General features: G+C 30.6%; 2 protein-coding genes across 2 annotated transcripts; both read left to right on the top strand.

The window, feature by feature from the left end:
* Positions 1 to 970: 970 nt before the first annotated feature.
* On the top strand, positions 971 to 2437 carry LOC114176613 (uncharacterized). The gene is made up of 2 exons (XM_028061706.2): positions 971 to 1273; positions 1382 to 2437. Exon 2 carries the CDS (start codon positions 1393 to 1395, stop codon positions 2203 to 2205), a length of 813 nt encoding a protein of 270 aa, XP_027917507.1. The 5' UTR covers positions 971 to 1273; positions 1382 to 1392; the 3' UTR covers positions 2206 to 2437.
* A 20500-nt stretch (positions 2438 to 22937) lies between these two features.
* On the top strand, positions 22938 to 23734 carry LOC114163994 (E3 ubiquitin-protein ligase RMA3-like). Its single transcript, XM_028048445.2, has one exon. It carries the CDS (start codon positions 22960 to 22962, stop codon positions 23542 to 23544), a length of 585 nt encoding a protein of 194 aa, XP_027904246.1. The 5' UTR covers positions 22938 to 22959; the 3' UTR covers positions 23545 to 23734.
* The last annotated feature ends 216 nt before the right edge of the window (positions 23735 to 23950 follow it).

The following is a 23950-nucleotide window of genomic DNA, read 5'->3' as shown; positions in this document are numbered from 1 at the left end:
ATATACTATTGTTTTTCAAATATTCATAATTGTCTAACATACATTTTTAATATAAATATATGTTAAAATACATACTAATATATATATATATATATATATATATATATATATATATATATATATATATATATATATAATGATAACTTACCTTACACGAATTGTTACATTAATTAGTTCATGTATCAATGTACTTTTTATATAAAAACATAAAAGGAAAGAGTCATCCTGTTTTAATTCAATGTACAACAATGGCAACACTTTTAAACACAGAAAATTTTGGTGCCATTTACATAAGCATACCCGAAGACAATAAATACAAATTAATTACAAGTTTATACTTATAGAATTTTCTTTTTTAATAAATCTAACCAATAAACACTGTAAACTTCATCTTTCTCCCACATGTATGTAGAAAGGTAAATAAATAAATAATGGAGGTAATTCATTGGATATGAAATACTTGTGTTTTACATTTTACCGGTTACACGATACTAGTTGATTTTCTGTTACGTTTTTAATTATTAAAAGCCATTTTAATATATAAAAGTCAGCAAATTTTAAAAACACAATAGATTGACATCATAAAAAAATCCAGAAAAAGAATATTCAGAGCCCTGTAATAAAATTTGCATGATGGTGGCGCTATCGAAAATTTAAGAGATAAAAAGTCAAAAACACTAAAAAACACTAAGCATTATGTAGTTACAAACCACATTATCTATGACAAATTTGTGTTTGATTCTGTTAAATACTGAGAAAAATCATGAATGAGATTAATCTCTCTTATGAAAAATACACATAAAATATTATATTTATAGTAAAAAAAATATAGGTTAAATCTAAATTATAAATAATAAAAAAATTAATAACAAATAAACAGAGATAAGATATAAAATATCAACTATATATCGGTGAAAAATCCTTAAATCAACCACAATCGTGTGACGATATCAACAACAAATTAGTATTTGTTTTCATAAATAGAGAAAATTCTTCTTGGTAAATAAATCGCACCCTACTTTGATTCCACTTTCCCCAAACCCTTAGAACCTGATTCTTCTTATCAGAACAACACAGTCAAATCTCTACCGTTACTTTCAACAAAACTATAATCCAACCGTTGATCTATATTCTCTCTTCTTCCTTCATCATCACAACACAGATGATGTAAGTAATGGGGAAAGCAATTAGTTTTTCTCTTACTGTGACGTGTTCTCAGAAACCATTTTTCCTCTCACTCCAAGCAAACCAGAATTGAACTAACAATACTCAGGTTTTTAAATTTATTTTATCATCTTCATTTTTTTTTGTAAGCTTTATTGCGTCTAATTTTCTTTGTTTTTATTTTTCCTGTCTCATTTTTATATGAAATTCTTTTCAGGAACTTTTTTCATGAACGACCAAATCATGATGCATCACCCTCATCAGATCTTTCAGAATAACCAAAACTACGCGGTTTGGCCGCATCCCCGGCCGCTGTACCCGCCAGAAAACACTGCCGTGTTACCTCCACCGCCGGCGTTCACACCCCATCCGGGTCGGGTCAATTGGAATAAAAGAAGAGACTTTCCCCGAACCGGGTCGGTCCCGGGTCACACCTTCAAACCAGGTAACCCGAACGAGTCAAAACCACTAACGGCAAACCGCTCCGCCCCAAAGGGTCGCCGGATTCACCACCCGAAGCGAACGTTCGGCCGCGGTGGGGGCGGAGGAAACCGACTCACGCCGCCGTTAGCGCCGCTCAACACGACGTCGTTCATAATCCGGGCGAAGAATTCCGGCGGCATCGCGCCGCTGATTTCGCCGGCAGGATCGCTGTCGCCGGCGAAGTTCCACGAGAGGGCGGAGGAGGAGCAGTGGGGCTTCAACGGATACGGCTCTATGAAGGGCCTGATCCGGCTCCGGCCCGGAAAAGTCGACTCCGGCGAAAGCTCCGGCGCTGGGAGGTTCGAGATGGTGAACGCTAATTCCGGCGAGGAACAGAACTTGGACAAAAGGGTTGATGAACAGGACTCGCATCTTGCTCACCTCGAAGAAGAGAATTTGACGCTGAAAGAGAAACTTTTGTTCATGGAAAAGCAATTGGGTGACTTGAGGAGGAGGGTTCAGTTCTTGGAGACCGACGGAACCACCAGCCACGGCCACCGTGAGGGTGGCGCGGAGAATTTTTTACCGGAGATGTTTTCTCAGTCAAAAAAAAGTTGATGGTGATACCAACAACAACGTTTAGTTATTTGCTTAGATAACAAGTTTTTTCCTTTTTTCCTTTTTGGTATATAAATAAAAGCATGTGAAATATATAATGTAGAAGTAGGTTGATTTGGTTTCAGTTTTAGTTAATTTGAATTATGTTTTATAACCTAACTCTTGAATGTACAAACTTTGGTGTTTACTTAGGATTCACATGAATAAGAAATTGACTATGTAGTTTACTTTAGCCTGAAAGAGCTCTTTCGTGCACTGTCGTCAAATATTTGTCAAACAATAGTCCGACAGATCCATTTCCTAGTAGGACATGATGCTTTTGATGATTATTGGGACATGAAGGAGCTTGTTTTGGAAGAGGGTGCGGTTTTTTTGCCAAAAGGGTGATGCTTGATTCTTGTTATTTGATATTTTCAAACATGGAAAACCAATTGTCTGCACACACACGACAACAGGGGAAGATCAATAGTGGTAGGAAGTCTACCATGTGGATTTTGTTGTGGTGCTTTCCATGGTTGATATATGGGATTCATTTGATTATTTGGTTATATGGAGACTTTGATTTTGTTTATATTTATTATATATATATTTTTTTTTTATCATGTCACATACTATAAATTTATCTCTTTTTTTTTTTCTTTTAAGTGTATATAAGGTGATAATGCACTTTTTTGGTGCCCATACATGGTTATTCTATTTTGAAATAGTTTCCTCTCAGCATGCAGCATGGGATAGTCTGAATTATTTGTGATGTTTGCGTGCAGTACATGTAGATCACCCAATGATCAATCAAGTACTTTTTCTTTCGAATTTTAAGTATTATTACTAAACAAATTTATGATGAATTTCACCCGACCAAAAAGTACAAAAAGTATGTTGTGGAAACTGTTCGAGATAAGATATTTATGTCATATTTTAATTAATTCAAAAGATAGAAGACTAAATCTTAATAAATTTTAATGAGAAAATTTTCCATATAATTTTTTATTCAAAATTTGCAATGTGTTATTTTTATAGAAAAATTTTAAAGTTTGTGAAAGTATTTTGATTATTGAGAAAATTATAAATTTTACTTAAACAAATTATTGTTTCAAATTCTTGGTGTCTTTTCCTCTTTGAAATTCATGTTTTTTAATATTCTTATTTTGATTTGAGTTTGTTGGAATATTGTTAACTTGTCTTGAACATTATTACTTTAATTGAGATCGGAACATAGTTAGCTCAATATCATTTGTTTTTACTAATATTATCAAATATTTCTTTTAAATTAAATTCTATTGTAATTATATTTTAAATCAAATATTTTTTTACAAATATTATCAAATATTTATGGTTTTATAAATAAACTATACTAAACTTGAATAACTAGTAAGACATGACAAACAAACAATCTTTAGGTCATCCTAAGATAACTTCCAACTGTATCCCTACATCAATGCATACACTACTATAATTCACCATAATTCTCCTTGATTTAGTATCAACAAATCTCAATTAGATCTCATGTACCAATCATTTCTTAAGCAATCATTCATAGAAATCCCAAAGCCTCTAAAATTGATCATCTAACAACTACTCATGTTTTGATCCACTCGCTCAGCGAAACCATCTTCTTGTTAGGCGAAAAGCGCACAGATGTCCACTCGTCTAGCGACCAGATGGCTCGCTCAACAAGTGTATCATTAGGACTCCAGGATGGAAAATCTTTCTTGAATTCGCTCAACGAGGGTGTTCTCGACCAATGATTACAAAGTTAGTAAACTCTCTGACTTTAGATTTGTTGAGCGAGCAGGTACTTGACCAACGACTCTTAAGTCAGTGAGCCCTTGACTTTAGATTGGATTAGCGACTCCCAATTCATTGAACCTTTGGCTTTGGATTCGTTGAGCGAGCTATCCCTCGACCAACGAGTCTACAAAATTATGCTGAACATGATTATGCATAATTATGCCTTCCCAATCAAGTCTAAACAACTCATGAACCTTCATAGATGCCAAAACATACCAAATACAATTTCACAACATTTATCAACTCAATTTATCACATTTGTAGTACTAGTCATACAACATTTTAGAATCTAATCATACAACCCAAATTATGTAAATTTGAGGATTTAACCTCAAATTCAATAGGTAAAACTCATCACACAACCCAATCATGCTAGCAAATCACAGTACAATAATTCAATAAGTAAGTCAAACATGTATATAACTTTAGAACAATGTAATTAGTTTCCCTTACCTGTTATCCAGCTTATACGACCCTATAAATGACAAACACCTCTAACTTACAAGATGCTCTATCTACACATAGAAATATCACAAGAACGATCAGGACATATTGTGATGATCACTGATTAGCAGAGACTCATACTAATGATTTAAACGACACATGCAACCAAAAGAAAGATTGCATGTAAGGGAAAAATAAATTGGATTGAGAAAAGGGGTAGAAAATTAACTTACACAAATGGAGAAATTAATCAGTCCAAATTGAAGAGCTCGCCGCGAAGATCACTCCTCGGTCTCGATTCTTCAATCAGATGACTAGAGAGGAAAATCTCTTAGAGAAAAGTCAGAGAATTCTATAAAAGTGATTTCTAGAGAGAATGTGTTTTAAAATAATGAAAATCTTATATAACAATTATATTTATACTTAAACATTTTAATATTAAAATAATTGAGTCTCACTATTTTTAGACAACTATCATTTCTAAAATGCCATTTTTTATATATTTTTTTTTCCGGTTAATACTCACAAATATTATTTTCAATCCAATAGATTTTGTTCTCAATTAATATTATTCTTGATCAATATAACTGTACTAACTTTTAGTTAATGCTAATTAGGACTTTTTATTAGTGACATTGAGAATACTTTTAGATTTATGAAAGTTATAATTTTTTTAGTTCATGTTTTTGAGAATGTTTTTTTCAATTGATATTATTGAAATTATTTATCCAGGCTAGAATTATTTTCTATTTAGTTTCTTAGGATTTTTTTTAAAGATTATCTAGTGTCAAAGAAAATTATCCATTCAATAGACAAAATTTTTTATCATTCAATTCACCCTCTCCTCATGAACTCATATTTCTAACATTGAGGGATTTTAATGTTTGCATGATTATGATTATGTTGAAAGACACCTCAGTGGATTAATTGCAAGGATTGAGTAAATCATTTTAAGAGTTGAAGTGGTAAAAGTGAGATGAAACATAAATATTTTATAGTTAAAAATCTTATAAATAGAAAAATGTAACTATATAAACTTTATTTAACAAAAAGTATTATATAGTCAAACATTTTTTGTTTTCACTCTAAGATAATGAGTTGATTATTCATCCTTTTCAAAATCAGAGTTATGCCATAGTGAAGATATAGCACATAGTAGAAGACACTCCCGATACAAATATTTTTAGAGTAAGTATCTCGTTGCTCCTTTACTTTGGGTTGTTTGCATGGGAATGATGTGTTTGCATGTAAGGTTTGATGGAGAGTGATGAATCTTTGCTAGTCAAGGATCGTAGTGATATCTTTGATTAATGTTGTTAATAATTATGGAGATATTAAAAATATTTTTATCTTAATAACTCACTATTTACAACAAAGTCCTAATGATGTTACTTTATAAAGAAAATGCAGGGTAGTCCAATATTTCATGTAGTTGATCATTTTGTGACGGTCATTACTTCTCCATTTCACCTGTTTCTTATAATTTGTTTTAACTATTTTTGTTTAAGAGTTAGGAGTACTTAAGTGTATATATAGGTGTCAAACTATTGGATAATCACTCTCTTCAGATCTCGTTCTTTCTTCTGTAGCAGTGAACTTGGTTAAGTTATTTTTTAGCTATTTAAAATATATAAATGAAGACATAAAATGAAAAAAAAGGGAGAAAAACTTACAAATAATTTTACAATTGTATTATTGTAATAACTTATCATCATGGTGTTTAATTATTTTTCTAATTTAGTTTCAAAATTATTTTGAAAGTGTTTTATCCCATTAAAGTTGGTTTAAGAACGAGTTTGAGATAAAATGTTGAAAATAATTTCCTTGTTGGTAGGTTAATGTAAAATGCTAGTTCCTTTAATTAACAAAATGTTTAAAAGAGAAAGTGAAAATATTTGTCATTATTATCCAACGTGAATAAAGAGGTCATTATAGAGTCGTATATTAACACGGGAGTCGACAAAAAATTTAATTTTCTTGATCCGATCTACTTTTGTTCTAATTCAATCTATTTAAAATCTATTTTATTAAAAATTCAATTCATTTTAATGGATCTGGATTTCAATCTAGTCTATATTTTATATATTTTATGAATTGGATATTCATTCTCTAAATCAAGATTTTCAAATATAGATAATCAAAAAAATCCAATTCAAATTTTCAATTTAAATTTTTAGTTGGATTAGGCTAAAGGTTGAGATGGACTAGGCTAAATTCAGATTTGAACAGACCTTGCTCGATGACCTGTACGGACCAAGCGAGCCTAAAGACACAAACGGGCTAAGCGGGCTTGACAACCCAGACAAACTGAGTTGTGTCAGAGGACACAAGTTTTAGAAAAATCAATTTAATTTTTTTATATAAAAAATGGATTATGGATCTTGAACTTGATCCAAATATTTGGACTGGATTTAAATCTTGATCCAAATATTTGGATCTGGATTTAAAAAAAATTCAAACTAGTTTTGTTAAAAAAAATGAATTTTAATCAAAAATATGATATAATTATTTGGATCTAAAATGAATGTGGATTGGATCATTAAAAATCTAATCCATGATCACCCTAATATTAACAAAGCAAACTGAAATAACAAATTTTACGTACACTTATTAGTCTCTTTTAAACTCATCCAGAAGAGATTAAACTCATAATCTTAGACGAGAATGATTGCTATATTACAATGTTCTTCCTCGGTGGTAAAGGTTACAAGTTTGTTTGATTAAACCATTATGTTGATTAGACAAAGGTTACAAGTTTATTTCCTCATTAGTAAGAATATATGAAAATCATTCTTTTGGAATTGTTTTTTTCATCTCCATTGTAATTGATATTAATTGTCTTGTAAAGGAGGCCAAAAAAAAGTCACAATCGAATCATGAAACTTAAGCAGTTATACTCTTAAGTAAGAAGTGTTTCGTCCTGACTATTAATTATAATTTTTGGTCTAGTAATAAATTTTCGATCCAACAATTCATAATAGAACCAAAATGACTAGTGACAGCTTAAGTTATAATTTTAAGTCTAGTGATAAACACTCTATCTAACATCTCCGTAATTTTCTTCCTGAATCCTATTATTTTATTTAATTTCACTTTTGTCCTTGGGATTATTACAAATTTGTCTCTAAGAAGGAGACACGGTGAGGGTTTTGTGCGTGAAAAATTGTCTATTACGAAATTTGTTGATATAATCTGACACTTTTTGGAATCAGCATTTTGAAAACATATTGAAGAAAGTTTTTTCCGCCACAAAATTTCGGATACCATTTGTAGTTTATGTATTACACGACTGCACCTTCCCTATCCTCCGTTACGCATTCTAGTGGCTTTCTAGATTATCCATTTTGCAAACGGAAAAAATGAAAAAGAACATCACTTTCCAAACTCTCCGGTGATGAAAACAAACTCACGTTTATCACAATTGTCTTCTTTGATAAAAAAAATGGTTCTATGGGTGATGTGTGTACTGAACAGGTGAAAAAGAAGGGGCTAAAATTCTAGGATTAAATTAAAAGAAGTTAAAAGTTCATTTTTGTCAATTCACACATTTGATAGGGTGCACCAAGAAGTTTGATTGAATACAGGAAGCATTTGTCTCATTTTCTTCCTTAACTGGGCTAAGATTGCTGGACTGAGTTTTGTTTCCTCTTTCGGATGAATCATAATTGCTTTCTGCACCACCACAATTACTAACTAAACCCCACAATACTAAGAAAAAATTCAAACACCCTTCATGACTACATCACACACCACACCACCGTTGCTGCTGCTTCCACCAGCGTCACTGCTGCCTTGCTGCTGGAGAGGGAGAAGAAGGAAGGGCGTTGGACAGAAAGAATAAGAGAGAAAATACAGAAAAAAAAATTGTTCTGGAAAGTCTTTTTCGAAATATATTTTTTGTTTTAGAAATTTTTTCAAAATTCTAATAAAATTATTTTGAAAGATATTTTATGAGTTTCAGAAAAGTTATTTTTTTTTTCGAAAATCTCATTCTGGAAAATTTATTCCAAACACATTTCACACCTTTCGGAAATCATCTTTTGTAAATTTTATTCTGAAAATTCTGTTCCAAAAATTTTATTCTGAAAATATTGTTATGGGAATTCCAGAAAGCTTCTTTCGTAAAGCTTCCATGGTATGTAATCCGGAAGTCACTTTTTCAAAAGACAAAGTGGTCATTCAAAAACTTGTGGGGTGAACGAAGAAATTGTGGAAGTGGATGAATTAAAAACCCGGATGAAATTGGTTGAAATGTATAAATCATCTTCTGCATTAGGTGAGCTGTAATTGAGTAGATTAAAATATATACTATGTGCCGGTAATTTTGGGTCTTACATATATATATGATACATATATATGATACGTATTTAAATGTGTTAGAGTCATTATTTATTAAGCTAAATAATAAAGTAATCTGACTAAATTAATGTTTTGGCTAAAGGCATCCGTTATGAAAATAAAAACTGTGTAAAGACCATAAAGTGATTTCTAATTTTATGAGGGGCCAAATTAGAAATATTGAATCTTAAAGTAATTAACCTAATTAGGTTATTTAAAGGGTCATGGTTCCCTTCTGAGAGCACACATAGAACGTAAGTTTATATTCTTGTTCCTTTCTCTCAATCCCCATCAAGAGAGAAAACCTATAAGGAAATACAGGTGCCATTTATGTGCTATTTAATTTATAATTATTTTTAATAATTATGCTTGATCATGTTGAGTGGTAATATAATTATAGAATTATAAGAATTATCATTAAACATGAATTTGTTGAATGGTTGTGCTTTGATTTCATATTGGAATTTCATATTGGAATGGTTTTGGGTTCGAACCTTGGTGGAACCAAATTAAACTTTCTTTTTGCCAAAATTTCCTTTGGCATGAAGGTGAAAGAGCAAGGAAGCCCTAGCAGCCAAGGGGGCTAGAAAACCATGAGAGTGAAGGAATCCAGGTTAGGGGAGCTGAACCCGTAACTTTAATTGGTTGTGATATATTGCAGTTGTGTTTGTATAAAAATGCATATTTTTCCTCTGTTAAACTCGTAATTATGGGTTTTTGGAAATTTTTCAGAAACTGCCTGGCGGGCCTTCAAAGTCGCCAGCGTCACACACAGTTTTGCAAAATTTCTGGGTTCCTGAAGAGGAACCGCCTGGCGACATGACTCTGGCCGCCAGGCGACGCAAGCATAAAAACTCAGTTTTTGGGTTTCTAATGAACTGCCTGGCGGTGATGAACACCCGCCAAGCGGCGCGAACCAATTTTGGTTCAATTTTGATGCTCTGGATGTTTTGTAATGATTTTGATAGGGGAAAAATGGTACTCTAACTGTGTGAGAATGATTATATGTCATAGACGTCATGTTAGGGTTGTGAATTTGGGAATTTAGTTTGACTAAATTAAATAGGGTAAATTAACTGAATTTCGGGTGATTGGAAGTTGTATGAAATAAATTGCAAACCTAAACACTTGTGCTATGAGTATGGAGTCTAGAATCGAAGGGAATCAGAGTTGTAGGTGTTGAGGAAATTTCTGGGTTCCTGGAACAGCAGGAACCGCCTAGCGGCACCCATTTGACCGCCAGGCGCCATACTAGTGATGCATGGTGCTTTGATTCACGAAAAACAATGTTTTTCGTATTTCTCACGAAACAGGAACTGCCTGGCGCTCGTATAGTCCCGCCAGGCGCCACCTTCCTCACTTTTGGGCGCTAGGCGCCACCATTTTTCTGGTTTGCGCAGTTTTCGTAAAACTGCATTTCCTAGTTCGTTAACCGTCCGATTTATGTGAAATTTTGACAAGTGGTCCATAACATGTAGTTCTTCACTTTGATTTGGAGGTCAGTAGCTAGGGATATACGTTACTCAATATTGTTGATTTTGGAGTTTTTAGAATACATGAATAAGCTCTTGATAATTTCAAGTAACTTATAATGAAGCATGATTGGGTTATGTGGTAAGTCTCTATCAATTTGAATGTCCCTTTGGGTTAGTCACATGTTGAGAATTGGTTATTGGTGAATGCATGTGTGTCAATATTAATTTGCATTGGTGCATGGGATCATGTGCTTAAATTGTTAGAGTGTTGCTACTTATATTTGTTTGAGCATGCGTCATTCATATATATATGAAATGTGAATGGATTGTTTTTACTTGTTCTGGGTGTTGAAAAACCAGTATTGCACAAGTACTGGTGTAGCACCTGGCGGTGATGTTTGACCGCCAAGCGATAGCTACAAAACCAGTAGATAATTGAAGCATGTGGTGCTTGGCGATAAGGGTTGTCCCGCCAGGCGATACTTGTAGAAACAATAGCATTAGAGGCGCTTGGCACTTGGCGGCACGTGTCCCCCGCCAGACAATCTAGAAGCCTTTTGCGCTTGGCCACTCGTGTGGAGCGCCAAGTGATTTTTGATGAAGCAGACATTGTGTTTTGCTTGCTTTGGATGTGCGTGGTCCACGAGACTTTGGGCGATATCTCAAGGGTTAGATGTTGGAGTATTCCTGGAGTTGTGGCTCAGGATGGAGGGTAATACGGGCATTCTTTGAGTTATGGCTCAAAATAGCGAGTGTTCCCACATGTGTTCTACAAGTGGTGGCTTGTAGGTTGGACAACAACGATGGCTTGAGATTATGAACCAAAGACGTAGAACATGGATTACATGGTGGTGGCCATGGATGATGATACCAAAGGATGGAGTTCCTATAATGTGTGTGTTTTGTTATATAAATTGTTGCATATGTTTATATTCCTTTAGCTCACCCTATCTGCGTGTGTTTGGCGATGATCGTGTACGTGGTACACAGGAGCAAATATTGTTGCAGGTGGTTTTGGTGGAGCTTAAAGCCGGAGTGTGGGCTAGTTGGGAAACTTTGTGGCAACATTTTATCATTTAATGAGTTTTAAGGATTTTATTGTAATCATTTCAATTATAGAACTCGGCTTATAAGGAGATTTTTTTGATAATGTATTGTGTTTATAAAAGTTGGTTTTATCAGTGTAATAAAGTTTTAAATTTCCTGCGTTTTTGGAAAACGATAAATAATAAATGAAGTTTATTTATTATTTCTTTGATTTATTAATTAAATTCGTAATATCCGGACGGAATGTTACAAAGAGCATTCATTACACCTCAATGTCCTTACTCATTCATATGCATGAAGACAATTATATGAGTTTGAAGTTCTCAACAACTACGAAAAGATTTCCAACAACTCTTTCTTTTATGCTCTATATAAAGCTACCTTTCAAGGAGAAGCAATGAACGAATTTAAAGTGTTGAAACACTACTAAAACCTAATCACAAGTCCTTAAAAGCCTTGTAAAAACATTGTTGTGTTCAATAACAACCTATAAAAGAATTAAATCATTGTGTACATCAAAAGAAACTAGATTTTGAACATCAAATGATACATCACGAACATTATAAGAAATTCATGTACACAATTTAACGTTCCCTTCTCGTGTATGTGGCCTATTTTTAATAATTTTTATAATCTTTTGTCATTTTAATACCATATATGGAATGTAAGTATTCATATACTTTAATATGTTCGCTAAAACGTATTATAAAAATATTATCAACGAAAAGAAATTATTTATATTCCATGTTTAAAGCTTTAATATCTTTAAATTGAAAACATTCAAAGATTCCTAACCTAAATAAAAAAATTCCTAAGACTAAATTTATTTGTGTTATTTGAATTATTATTCATCAATTATAATATTTTCATCAAACATGTCAAGACAATATTTCATCTATGAAGTTAGATATAACATATAATTTGGGTAGTTTAAATGTCTAAATTTTAGTACTATCAAATAGGAGTGGCAAAATAGGCTAGTCCAACCCGCTTTGGACCGACTAGTTATTAGCCGGTTGAAAATGGATCAACTCGGGCTAGTCCATCATAACAAAACTGACTATAATTTGAGACTCGACCCACCAAAGGGTGGGCTGACGAGCTTACCCACTATTGTTTTAAGTTTTTATTCTTTTTTAAAACTTTATAATTTTTTTATGTTTACAAAATATATATATATATATATGTATTGTAAATATTTAATAATATATTATATGTATTATAAATATTTCCTAAGCTTTTTAATTGTTTATTAAAAATTAATTAGACAAAAATGTTAAATTACTATATTATAACTAATAATTAAAACTTAATTTGTAAGTAGTTGATAAGGTCCATTTTTACCTCTTTTTGTGTGTTTATTGTCATAAATAAATCAAGTGTTTCCTAACTTTTATCTTGTTATCTTCTCAAGTTTAGTGTGTTTTGTATTATTTTGTGTTTTAGCTATTTTATGCTTGTTTTAATTCTAATCTCTCTTTTAAGTGTGTAAATAAATGAATACGGAGCAATCCTAGTGGATAAAAACAAGCAAGAACCTAAGGGAGCATGTTTTGGAAAACAAAAGTTTGATTTTGAGCCAAATAGTCATGCTAGACACCAAGGAATCACGTCCAATGCTTCAAATACAAAATGTTGTCAAACTACACAAGGTTGAGCAGTGGAAAATGAGGTTGAGCGCCACAAGGCTGAGGGGTGGAAAATGAGGTTGAGCGCCAACAAGGCTAAGTGGTGAAAAAGTGAGGCTGAGCGGCATTCAATTCGTAAAACTTGCCGTCGAGCGGTGGAGACATGCTTGCCAGGCGGTGACTCTCAAGAATTTTCAGTTTCGCAATTTTACTAATAGTGCCCGGCGGTAACGACACTGATAGGTTGAAAATGGGTATTTAAACATGTTTTCTCACGAAGGTTCAAGATCTTTTCTTCCTCCCACGACTTCTCTTCACCTAGAGCGACTAAGAGAGGCTCTTGGAGGTTGATTAGGATGCTGGGAAGCTCTCCCACTCCTCTTTGGGTCTTCAATCTTCATCCATGGTGTTTCCCCTTTTTGGGGTTGATGAGAGAGAGGATCTACGAATTGGAGGTGTTAATGCGAAGGGGAGGCATAATTGGAGCATGAAGCAACAACCAAGAACCTTGGGAGAGGCCTTGCATCTTCTCTTTGGTTTCCCTTTCTTCCCCATCTCTCTAATTTGTAAAACCTAGGTTCTCCACCATGGAGAGCTAAACCAATTTGTTGAGATTAGATGTAATGAACTGAATTCTTGTGTATTGTGTGATGTTAATCCATATGCTTTTCCATTTCTATGTTAGTATTTGATTTCCATGCTTAATGCTTGTTTTGGTTTGGCCACCCATGCATGATTTGTGGTTCTTGAGGTGTTGGAAAATGTCTTTTGAACCTAGAACTGAAATTGAATGCCTAATGGAGCTTATATATAGAGATAGAACATGATTCATTAGTAATCTTAAGACTCTTGAACTTAATGCATGATTTCACTGGTTGAGGATTCAAGGAATTGGAACTTGATGAGTTATCATAGACTCAAAGTCACTAGGAATAAGATTTGAGTATTCTTGTGAGTTGATTTTGACTTGAGATTTGAATTGAGATGTTTGTGAATGCATGAGAATAAAGTGAATGAAATCTAGTCTTGACAATTGTATATAATCTATGTTAAATTTCTGTGGCACACAAATTGTTTGATAAAATACCAAAAAAAGTTTCTTTGTGTGTTTGTGAGCTTTGTTGTCTATTTAAATTGTGAATTGTGAGATTTGTCATGTATTGCACAAGTCCCTACGGAGATAACAATATTTATTACTTGTTACGTGCGATCAGTGCACTTGCCATTTTTCACCTAACAATAGTAATAATTTAAGTTACAATATTTTTACATATTTACATCTTATAATATAGAACATTTAATCTTTCAAATTATTTTATATTTATATTTTTAATTTAAAAAAAAAGGCTAGTGGACTATCCCGCCTGCCCTGTCTTCAAATTGCCAATTTGACAGGCTAGGCAGACCAAGCCAAAATGGGTTGGCGGGATGAAAATTTCAATCCAACCTTAATTGTTTTGGGTGGATGGTGTGCTAACATGCAGGTCATGATCCATTTTTCATCCTTACTATCAAGTCTACTTGTTTAATCTAAAAATCTAAAAATAATTTATGTTCTGCCATCGTCCTCATTTCAAATTTGTTCTATTTTGGGATAATTTCTCACAATGATATTCATTATAGTAGCTCAAAGATTATAACATAAACATAAATTTGAACAACTATTAAAAAAAATAGAGTGATTTCTTTGATAAAAGGTAGTGTCTACTTTCACATGAGTAAAACCATTTTTAATGACAAAAGAGCCTATACACTAATACCAAACTTTGGAAACTTGTTTTAAATCACAAACAACTTTAAATAACTTAAAACCTAGTTGGTTCACTAGTGCAAAATTAGTATTCTATGTCACATGCTTTACATGAACTTAGAGAAAAGCAACAGAAAAAAAAATGTTTGGTGACATTTTTGTAAATAAGTGGAACTTGTTTATGTTGGCATGTTCTGAGTTCGATGTACAATCATTTAAATTAGGGCTCTCAACTATCTTCTTCCTCGTGATCCCTTCCATCTCATTTCTTTCTCTAACGATTCTGTTTGTGCATGTTTTGAAAGGTGTTAAAGGTCGTTTTACGAATTTGAATTAGTTAGTGTGTAGGGGTGGTATGAAGATGAAAACAATAATAATTCAATTTCTTCACCTATTTTGAAGCATGATATTGATGATTCAATTGTTTATTTTTGTTTTACTAGTGACAATGATTAAATATATAAAGTTTGATTATATTATTTTGGTTTTGCCAAAATTATCGGTAAAGATCTACCACTATTGGTGAGAGTCTTTTGTCATGGTTGATGTTTTTCTTTAATTAGATTAAAGTTTTTGTAGGTCCAAGTGTGTCATTGGAGATTTCAATTATGATGACACATGAATGTCTCTATTGAATTTGTTTGTTGGTGTAATTTTTATTTAAATTATATTTTGATAATTAGTTTGTTAAATTTGATTATTAAAATGAAACCTTTTTAAGGAGAGAATAATATTATATGATGAGTAAATTATAATTTGAAATTTAGAAAAAAATAAAAGTTGTAGAGACTAATTACTTATTTTAGTGACTCGAAGTGAGTTAATATTTTAGTCCTTACTTTATTTAAAATGATAGGGATCAAATTATAGAAATTTTATAAAATGTAGTTTACATTACTATATGAGTAAGATGTATTGAATATGTTTCAGGTGATTCTATTTGATTTAGTTTTATTAATTTCATTTATTTTAAGTATCCTATTCATGCACGCATTAAGCAAACTTTAATTCTCATTTTAGTTTTATTGTAAATGATTAAAGGTTAATAATTTGTATTAAATCTTGAATCATTCGATTGGACAACTTGGCAAAATAATTTTTATAATTGGTTAATACATACATATTCTAAGTCTATACTTAAATTTGGTGAAATTTCAATTGAAATCATTTTGTATTATTCTCTTGATACATGACCATGGTGCTTTGCTAAAACTTTCATTTCTTACACTTTGGAAACCAATGCGAAATGCTACTAGAATTTTATCAAATTTAAGATAATGGACTTTATTTGTACCTATTAGTGAATTATGTAATTTTTTTTTCAGAAGAGCCTTACCTTTAATTACGCAAGTGAGAATAACACATTGCATACTTAATGATGATGTAGTTTGTAGCATATGTAGTTATTGACTAAAGTTGGATTAATGCAGATCATGTTAGGGTATGAAAAGGGAGTCAATAAGTTCTTGCAATTTGCTTGCCGAAACGAAAAACCTATGAACGAGAGATATTGTTGTCCTTGCGTTCATTGTCTAAATCAAATAAGTGAGGATTTGAGGAAGATGTGTGATCACCTGATTATCTTTGATATAGTAAAGAGTTATACAATATGAACTTAACACGAAGAAATATTAGACCTTGCTATTTAGTTAGGAACAACAAAAATTTAGAAGAAGAGATGGACAATCATTTAAAGGACATGATTCATGATATTGCAGGTTTATGATCGGTGAAGAAAATTTTGGAAGAACTTGCGTTTATGATTCCTTGTAGTGTGATTTTGAGAAACAATTGTACTTAAAATGCAATAACTTTACATGATTATCAACAACTTTAACATTATTAAATTTAAAAGTGAGAAATTTTAAAATTGACAATTTTAAGCTATTAGAACTGACAATTTAAAAACAATATAACACTTTCATTCTTACTTCTTTCAACATAATTTTCGATATTTTTCAATAAAGCGTTATTGGTAAATTGTACAGACAAATGTAGAAATCTGTTGTTAGGTACCGACAATCACAAATTCGTACGTAAAGGCACGATTTGGCCTCTTTCTTTTTTCCCCTTTTCCTCTTCTTTTTTCTTTATTTTATCATCTTTTTTCTCCTCGCCACCGTCGGACCACCATGCAACCGTCACCACCTCTAGGTCATTTTCATCCTTTGAGGTCTTATCCTCTCCTCTTATTTGTCTTCCTATTTCCCTTTCCTCTTCCTCCATTTCCTCCTTTAACTCTGAAAACCATTGGCAATTCACTGACGATCATCGACATGCATTACTGGCTCGTGTCATTAGCGAGCCTTTGTGTCACCACCAAGCCACCACCATTACCATTGTTGTGTCATCTCCTCCTCCTCCCCTTCTTCTCTTATTATTCTCACCCATATCCCGTTATAAAAATACCCCATCAGATTAGGTGGGAAATTTTGCTGCCTAAAGTGCCGACAATTTATTGATGGAATGGGGTCATCAATAGTTGTGATGTTAAGATACCGTTGAAAATATCCGTTAGTAATAAGAATTGTAATTTATTGACAGATAATTTTGACGACCTTTGCCGTCTGTAATTGTGATGATAAATTACCTATGAAAAAATTTATCAATAATAATAATAGTTGTAATTTACAAACAAACATTTCTTACAAATTTTACAAACGAATTTTCTACCGACATGAGTTTTCCTTGATAAATTAAAATTTAAAATTCATCGACAAATCCTCGATAAATTTAATTTTACTGATAGATTTATTACTTTCGATAATATTCTATCAATAATTACACGATGCAAATGATCTACATTGAATTCATTTTGTTACTTTGTAGAAAATTTGCAATAACATGCATTTCATTTTTATTACGATTAAATATGTTTTTTGTCCCTTAACTTTTAGTGAATATTGGAATTAGTCTCTCTTCAAAAATTTGGTCAAATTTAGTCTTTTAACTTAAAAAAAATGTGGATTTAGTCCTTTTAACCAAATTTTGTTAATTTTATTTGACATTTTAAACGTATTTCATGATAGCATTTGAGTTGTTTACATTGTTTGGCACATTTCGGCTTTAATATTAGCTGAGAAACTCATTTCAAATTTCAAATAAACTTAACAAAATTTTGTTAAAATGATTAAATCCACACATTTGTAGGGAACTAAATTTGGCCAAAGTTTCGAAGAGAGACTAATTTCAATTTTCACTTAAAGTTAAGGGACAAAAAACATATTTAACTTTTTTTATTATACAAAAAGTTAATGTTGAGGAGGTAAATCCTTTAAATTAAGAGTGTCAAAGCGGGCTAGTTGGTCGGGCTGGCCCGCCTGCCCATCAAGAAAAGGACGGGATGGGTTGGTGTTTTCAACCCGCTAGCCCTTTTTGGCCCAACCTGCCTGGCTCATCAAACTGGCAGGCAAGCCCGCCCTTAGCCCGTTTCTTAAATTTTAAAAAATTAAAAATAATTACAAAAAATAAAATTTATATTATATTTTTTTATAATTGTAAATATGCAATACTATTATTATTTAAATTATTAACATTTGCCAATTAAGTTCTAATTTTTTAGTTATAATAGAATAATTTAACATGTAAATATTTTAACTTATCTGAGTAAAGATATTAATTGATCAATTAAAAACTTAGAAAATATTTATGTGATTAAATATACTATAAATATTTATTTATAAGTATATCTATAAATCAATTTTATAAATAAAAATAAAATAAAAATTAAAAAAATAGTGGGCCAGCCTGCTGATCCACCCTGTAGTAGGATAGGTTACATATTTTAACTTGTTTTTAGATTTCTAACTTGTTTTTCGGTGATGGGCTTACCCTTAAATTTGCAAATCATATACTATTTTTAAAAAAAAAATATATATATATATATATATATATATATATATATAATTTTAGAATATTATTGTTATTTTTAAAAAGTTTCCATTACATTAATTAATTATTTCAAAATTAATGTTTTTCTCTTTTTAAATTTAATTTATACTTCTTCTTAAAATATTACCAAGGATATTTTCATAATTAATTTATATAGTATAATTATTTTTCTTCTCAAAATTTATGAGTAAGGATTATATATAATCAATTATACTTTTTTTCGATAATGGATTAGACACTAAATAATAATAAATATAAATAATATAATTGATCAAATAAAGTAAGGTGTATAAATTAGTTTTACTAATAATTATAATATTAAATATTTATTAATGTATATTATATACTATAACAAAATAAAATATTAAAATAATAAATAAAATAAAATTTACTATTACAATAATACACATTTTATACTATAAAAATGAATAATTAACAAAAATAATAAATGAACTAATCAGTTTAATGTTTTATTAATCATTATATTTTATATTGTAATAAAATATTATTAAAATAATAAATAAATAAATAAAATTTATTTATTTATTTATTTTAATATATTATTATTTTAAAATATATCTATATTATTTATTAAAAAATTATAATAGATTTTTATTGTAATTTAACATTTATTTTAACTCTAATTTATATTTTAAAAGTTAGTTGTATCGGTATATATATATATATATATATATATATATATATATATATATATGTATATATATGTATATGTATATATGTATATGTATATGTATATATATGTATATGTATATGTATATATATGTATATGTATATGTATATATATGTATATGTATACATATATATATGTATATGTATACATATATATATATATATATATATATATATATATATATATATATATATATATATATATATATATATATCAATCTTTGTGTTATCATCTAAATTTAAAAAACTACTATCAGTGTTAATCTCGCGCTCTAATGATATAGACAACTAGGGATGGTAATGGGAGGGTCGGGGACGGGTTTCGCTATCCCATACCCATTTTCGCAAAAAAATTCATCCTCATCCCCATACCCAAACCCAACGAGTATCAAACTTTTGTCTCATCTCCATCCCCACCGGATAACGGGTATAATCTCGTACCCATACCCGTACTCGTGTTCTAACAACTTCAATATTATTTTTTATAAGAGAAAAAAATTACGGTAAAGAAAACATAATATTATCAAATACTTTGAAATAAATTATAATTGTCTACATTTTATATTAGAATACCAAATAAAATTTCATGAGAACCAAAATATTTATTAAATTTGCAAACTACAACATTAATGTTGATAAAATTAAAAAATATTTCAAAAAAATATAAAAGGAAAACAGATATTCAAATTAAAATATATTTTAAATGTTTGTTTACTTCAATTTTTTAAATTCTAATGAATCTCTTTTTTATACACTAATAAAAGTTATAATACATCACTTGATCAAAATGACACAAAGAACAAATGATAAACACAATAATAAAATTTTGACATAGATTTTGTATCTTTTAAACTTCAATATATGTTGGATAGTGACAAAAACATATTCATAGCAGTTACATTAAATTTTTATATTGTAGTAAATAAAAGTTATTTATACAATTAAAGTGAAAAAATTACAGTATGATTAATAATGAGTTATAAAATAAAAAAAATTAGATAGAATATATCGAAATATTATTCTACATGATGAAAATAAACAATAAATAAAAATATTAAAAAACTAACAAATGTGTGTTTTAGAAATAATTTGAGAGACTATCGAAAGAAATCGCACAAAGGAAATCAAATGTATAATTAAGGTATGATAAGATGAAAAATATCTTAGAGAACAAATTATTAAATTATGTTTGAAGTGGTTAAAATTAAATAGAAATATCATTAGTGCCCAAAAAATTTGTCACTAAATTACAAATAAATTAGTAATTAAATTGGTCACTAAATCAAGTACCGATTCAATAATTGAATCGGTCACTAATTTAATCACTGATTCAGACAATAAATCAACTACTACCACCAATGACAAAAAATAGTGATTGATATGGGTTAATGACTAAATCAGTCATTATTTCATTTTTTTCTTGTAGTGAATTATCATATATTATTCCTAAATATCATTATATATATATATATATATATATATATATATATATATATATATAATTTTAACCACTTCAAACATAATTTAAAGTGAAAAAATTACAGTATGATTAATAATGAGTTATAAAATAAAAAATAATTAGATAGAATATATCAAAATATTATTCTACATGATGAAAATAAACAGTAATAAAAATATTAAAAAACTAACAAATGTGTGTTTTAGAAATAATTTGAGAGACTATCGAAAGAAATCGCACAAAGGAAATCAAATGTATAATTAAGGTATGATAAAATGAGAAATACCTTAGAGAACTAAGAAAACTTTTCAAATATCAACATATATACTCAATAGAAAATTATTTTAATGAAACAAAAGAGTTCTTCAAATTAAACAAAAATTAATAATAATAAGTAAAGAATTTTTTTTATATTACCTTAAATTGAGAGTATAAACATTCTCATGTGAAAGGAAAATATATAATAAATAAAAATATTAAAAAATAATAGAAATATTCAAATGTTAGGCAAAAATTTTTTAATTAACATACATCATTTGAACATAATTACATAAAGGTTATGATAAGATAAAAAATATATTGGAGATGCGAATGAGTTTCAGGACAAACCAAATAATTAAAAGAAATAAAAAATAGAAAGTATATATATATATATATATATATATATATAGTTACTTAATTAATTATGAATATTTTAATAATTTAAATGGAGACGGAGATATGGCGGGGACGGGTATTATGACACTGATATGTACATCCCCATACCCATCCGCATACCCAATTAAAGAAGTCGGGAATTCCCCATACCCATACCCATACCCATACCCAGTCAATGCGAAAATTCTCCGTCAAAACGGGGACGGATTCGGACAATACCCACGGGGACGGGTTTATTTGCCATCTCTATAGACAACCTGTTTCAACTGCTTTCCACAAGAAAATTTGTTATTAATTATATCCCAACTTGTGTACACAAAAAGAATAAACACTTAATTTCATTTCATATCTTATTCATTTCTATTTATTTTAATTTTATCTCTAAATTTGTATTACTCTGACCAAGAAAATGCCCACAAGTTGTTCACCACCCCAAATGAACCTTGGTAGATAGTTCTCTCCTCAAATCAGGGTTTTCTCCATTATTTTAGTTATTTTTAATCTGTAGGGATTTACTCAAATGGGTCTTTAATCAATCATGGAATTTTTGCACTCTTTTTTTTTATTGGATGTTTAAATTTTGGGATTTTGTCTAAAGAATATCAGACACCAATTTTAGACTTAAAGAATGAAAGGAATGGTTATTTAATTGATCACCTTTTTAAGGCGGAATAGTGAGCGTCTTGGCCCTTCAATTTTTTTTTTTCCACTTCTATAATTTAATTTGAAATATATATAAATTTCAGTATATTTTGTACAAATATAAAATATTACTTTTCAGTTAGTTTTCTCGCACTATTATCATTCGGTAGGTTATGATGAAATCCAAAAAAGTATAAAGATTATGTAAATTTTAATATATTTGTTTTTCTGATTAAAAAATAAAAAAGAACCTACCTGTTTCTCTCTGAATTCGATTGTATTAGGATAAGTATAAAAATTGTAATTTGTGTCCTTTCCAACCTTATTAGCATAAATAAAGTATAAAACTTATCTGGGCACATCCGATCCACAAACCCTATTTCTCGTTCTCCCATCGCAATACGAACTTTTGCTTTTTCAGCATCACGAAGTTCAACTTTATGTTGCCATTCAATTATGATTTTATTATTACCTTACCCCAATTTTGATCTCACAAGCTTAGATCACTCACAACAACCTCAATCGTTCATGGCATATTAGCGTTCATCAACAACACACAGGCAATTTCTCTACTCTTTTGTCCAATCAGTTTTCTTTTCATTGTCTAATTCTTTTTACGTGCATGGGGTTTTAATCAATTATGCTTTCTGTACATTTTTTTTTTCATTCGTTCGAATTTTAGGGTTTTATTTCAAAAGGGGAAAACAAGAACGAGTGCGTGTGTACACGAGTGGAAGGACGAGTGAATCAGAAAGAAGATAAAATATATAAAAGAAAGAGTGATAAATCTGATAAGTGGTGTGATTAAACATCAAGAATTTCATGTTTCAAATCATTCGTGGGTCTGGTTATAGTTTCGTTCGTGTTCTTGATTAACATTCATTCTATTTTGGTTTTGATTGAGTTTGAAATAATTTAGGTGTGTGCATAGGATTGAAGTTTGCAATGGAGGTTGATTTGAATGAAAATTTAGATGGAATAGAAGAGCGACTGAGAAGACTAGAAGGTGCAGCTTTTAGGGCAAGGCAACGTCAGAGGCGACGACTGAGTCATGCTCCGATTCAGATCGTTAACCACGCCGGAGAAGTGGTTACAGTGGCTCATCTTCAAGATGAAGAAGTGGTGCACGGTGGTGATTTTGGAGGAGAAATTACAGAAGAAACAAAGGGTAAAAGAAAGGCTAGTTATTTGGTTGCTAAAGCATTAGGGTTGAGAACCAATGAAGGTGAGGGTTTTGCTGCAAAGTTGTTTCACTGTAATGTGTGTTTGAAGAGGGCAAAGGATCCTGTTTTGACTTGTTGTGGTCACTTGTTTTGTTGGGCTTGCTTTCACAAGTTGCCATTGCCATGTTCTTATTCAAAGGCAAAGGAATGTCCAGTTTGTGAAGGAGAGGTCACAGATGAAAGTCTTACCACAATATATGGCAATTCAAATGTTCATAGTGAAGTTGATGATGAAGCAAGTAATGAAATTCCTCCCAGACCCTGTTCCAGGAGGGTTGAGAGCACTAGGCAGATATTCAGAAATTGAGCATTGTTGTGGGTTTAGTTAGAAATTAGAAATTAGAAATCTCGATCAATATAGAGTTTTTCAGTTCCATGTAGGGTTTAATCTTTGCATTTTAAGGTTTAGGTGTGCTTGGAGAATCATTTTCACATCCTTTGATCGGTCATTAGTAGTACATTTTATTTCAAAATGATTTGTATGTTGTAGATGTAATGCATTCCTATTTTTTATGTTTCTTGAAGAATTATGTCATTATATGAAAACATTTACCTTTTATTTTTTTTATTATAACTGGTTTTGTTCAAATTATTTTACTGTACTGAGAATGGTTTGCATGTGAGGAGGGTTTACATAATTATCTTTTATCGAAAGGGAATTAATCAAGAAATTTGTATAGACTATAAACTGTGTAGTATGGCAAATAGATTTA

This window comes from Vigna unguiculata, chromosome 1, assembly GCF_037176805.1.
Source record: "Vigna unguiculata cultivar grain cowpea cultivar isolate G323 ecotype 2 chromosome 1, ASM3717680v1, whole genome shotgun sequence".
Taxonomy (NCBI): domain Eukaryota; kingdom Viridiplantae; phylum Streptophyta; class Magnoliopsida; order Fabales; family Fabaceae; genus Vigna; species Vigna unguiculata.
The sequence above is the reverse complement of the archived record's forward strand: the minus strand, read 5'-3'. Positions and strand labels throughout refer to the sequence as shown.

Excerpts from the sequence above, each read along its gene's own strand:
- LOC114176613 (XM_028061706.2), top strand. The coding sequence starts at position 1,393 with ATGAACGACCAAATCATGATGCATCACCCTCATCAGATCTTTCAGAAT.
- LOC114163994 (XM_028048445.2), top strand. The coding sequence starts at position 22,960 with ATGGAGGTTGATTTGAATGAAAATTTAGATGGAATAGAAGAGCGACTG.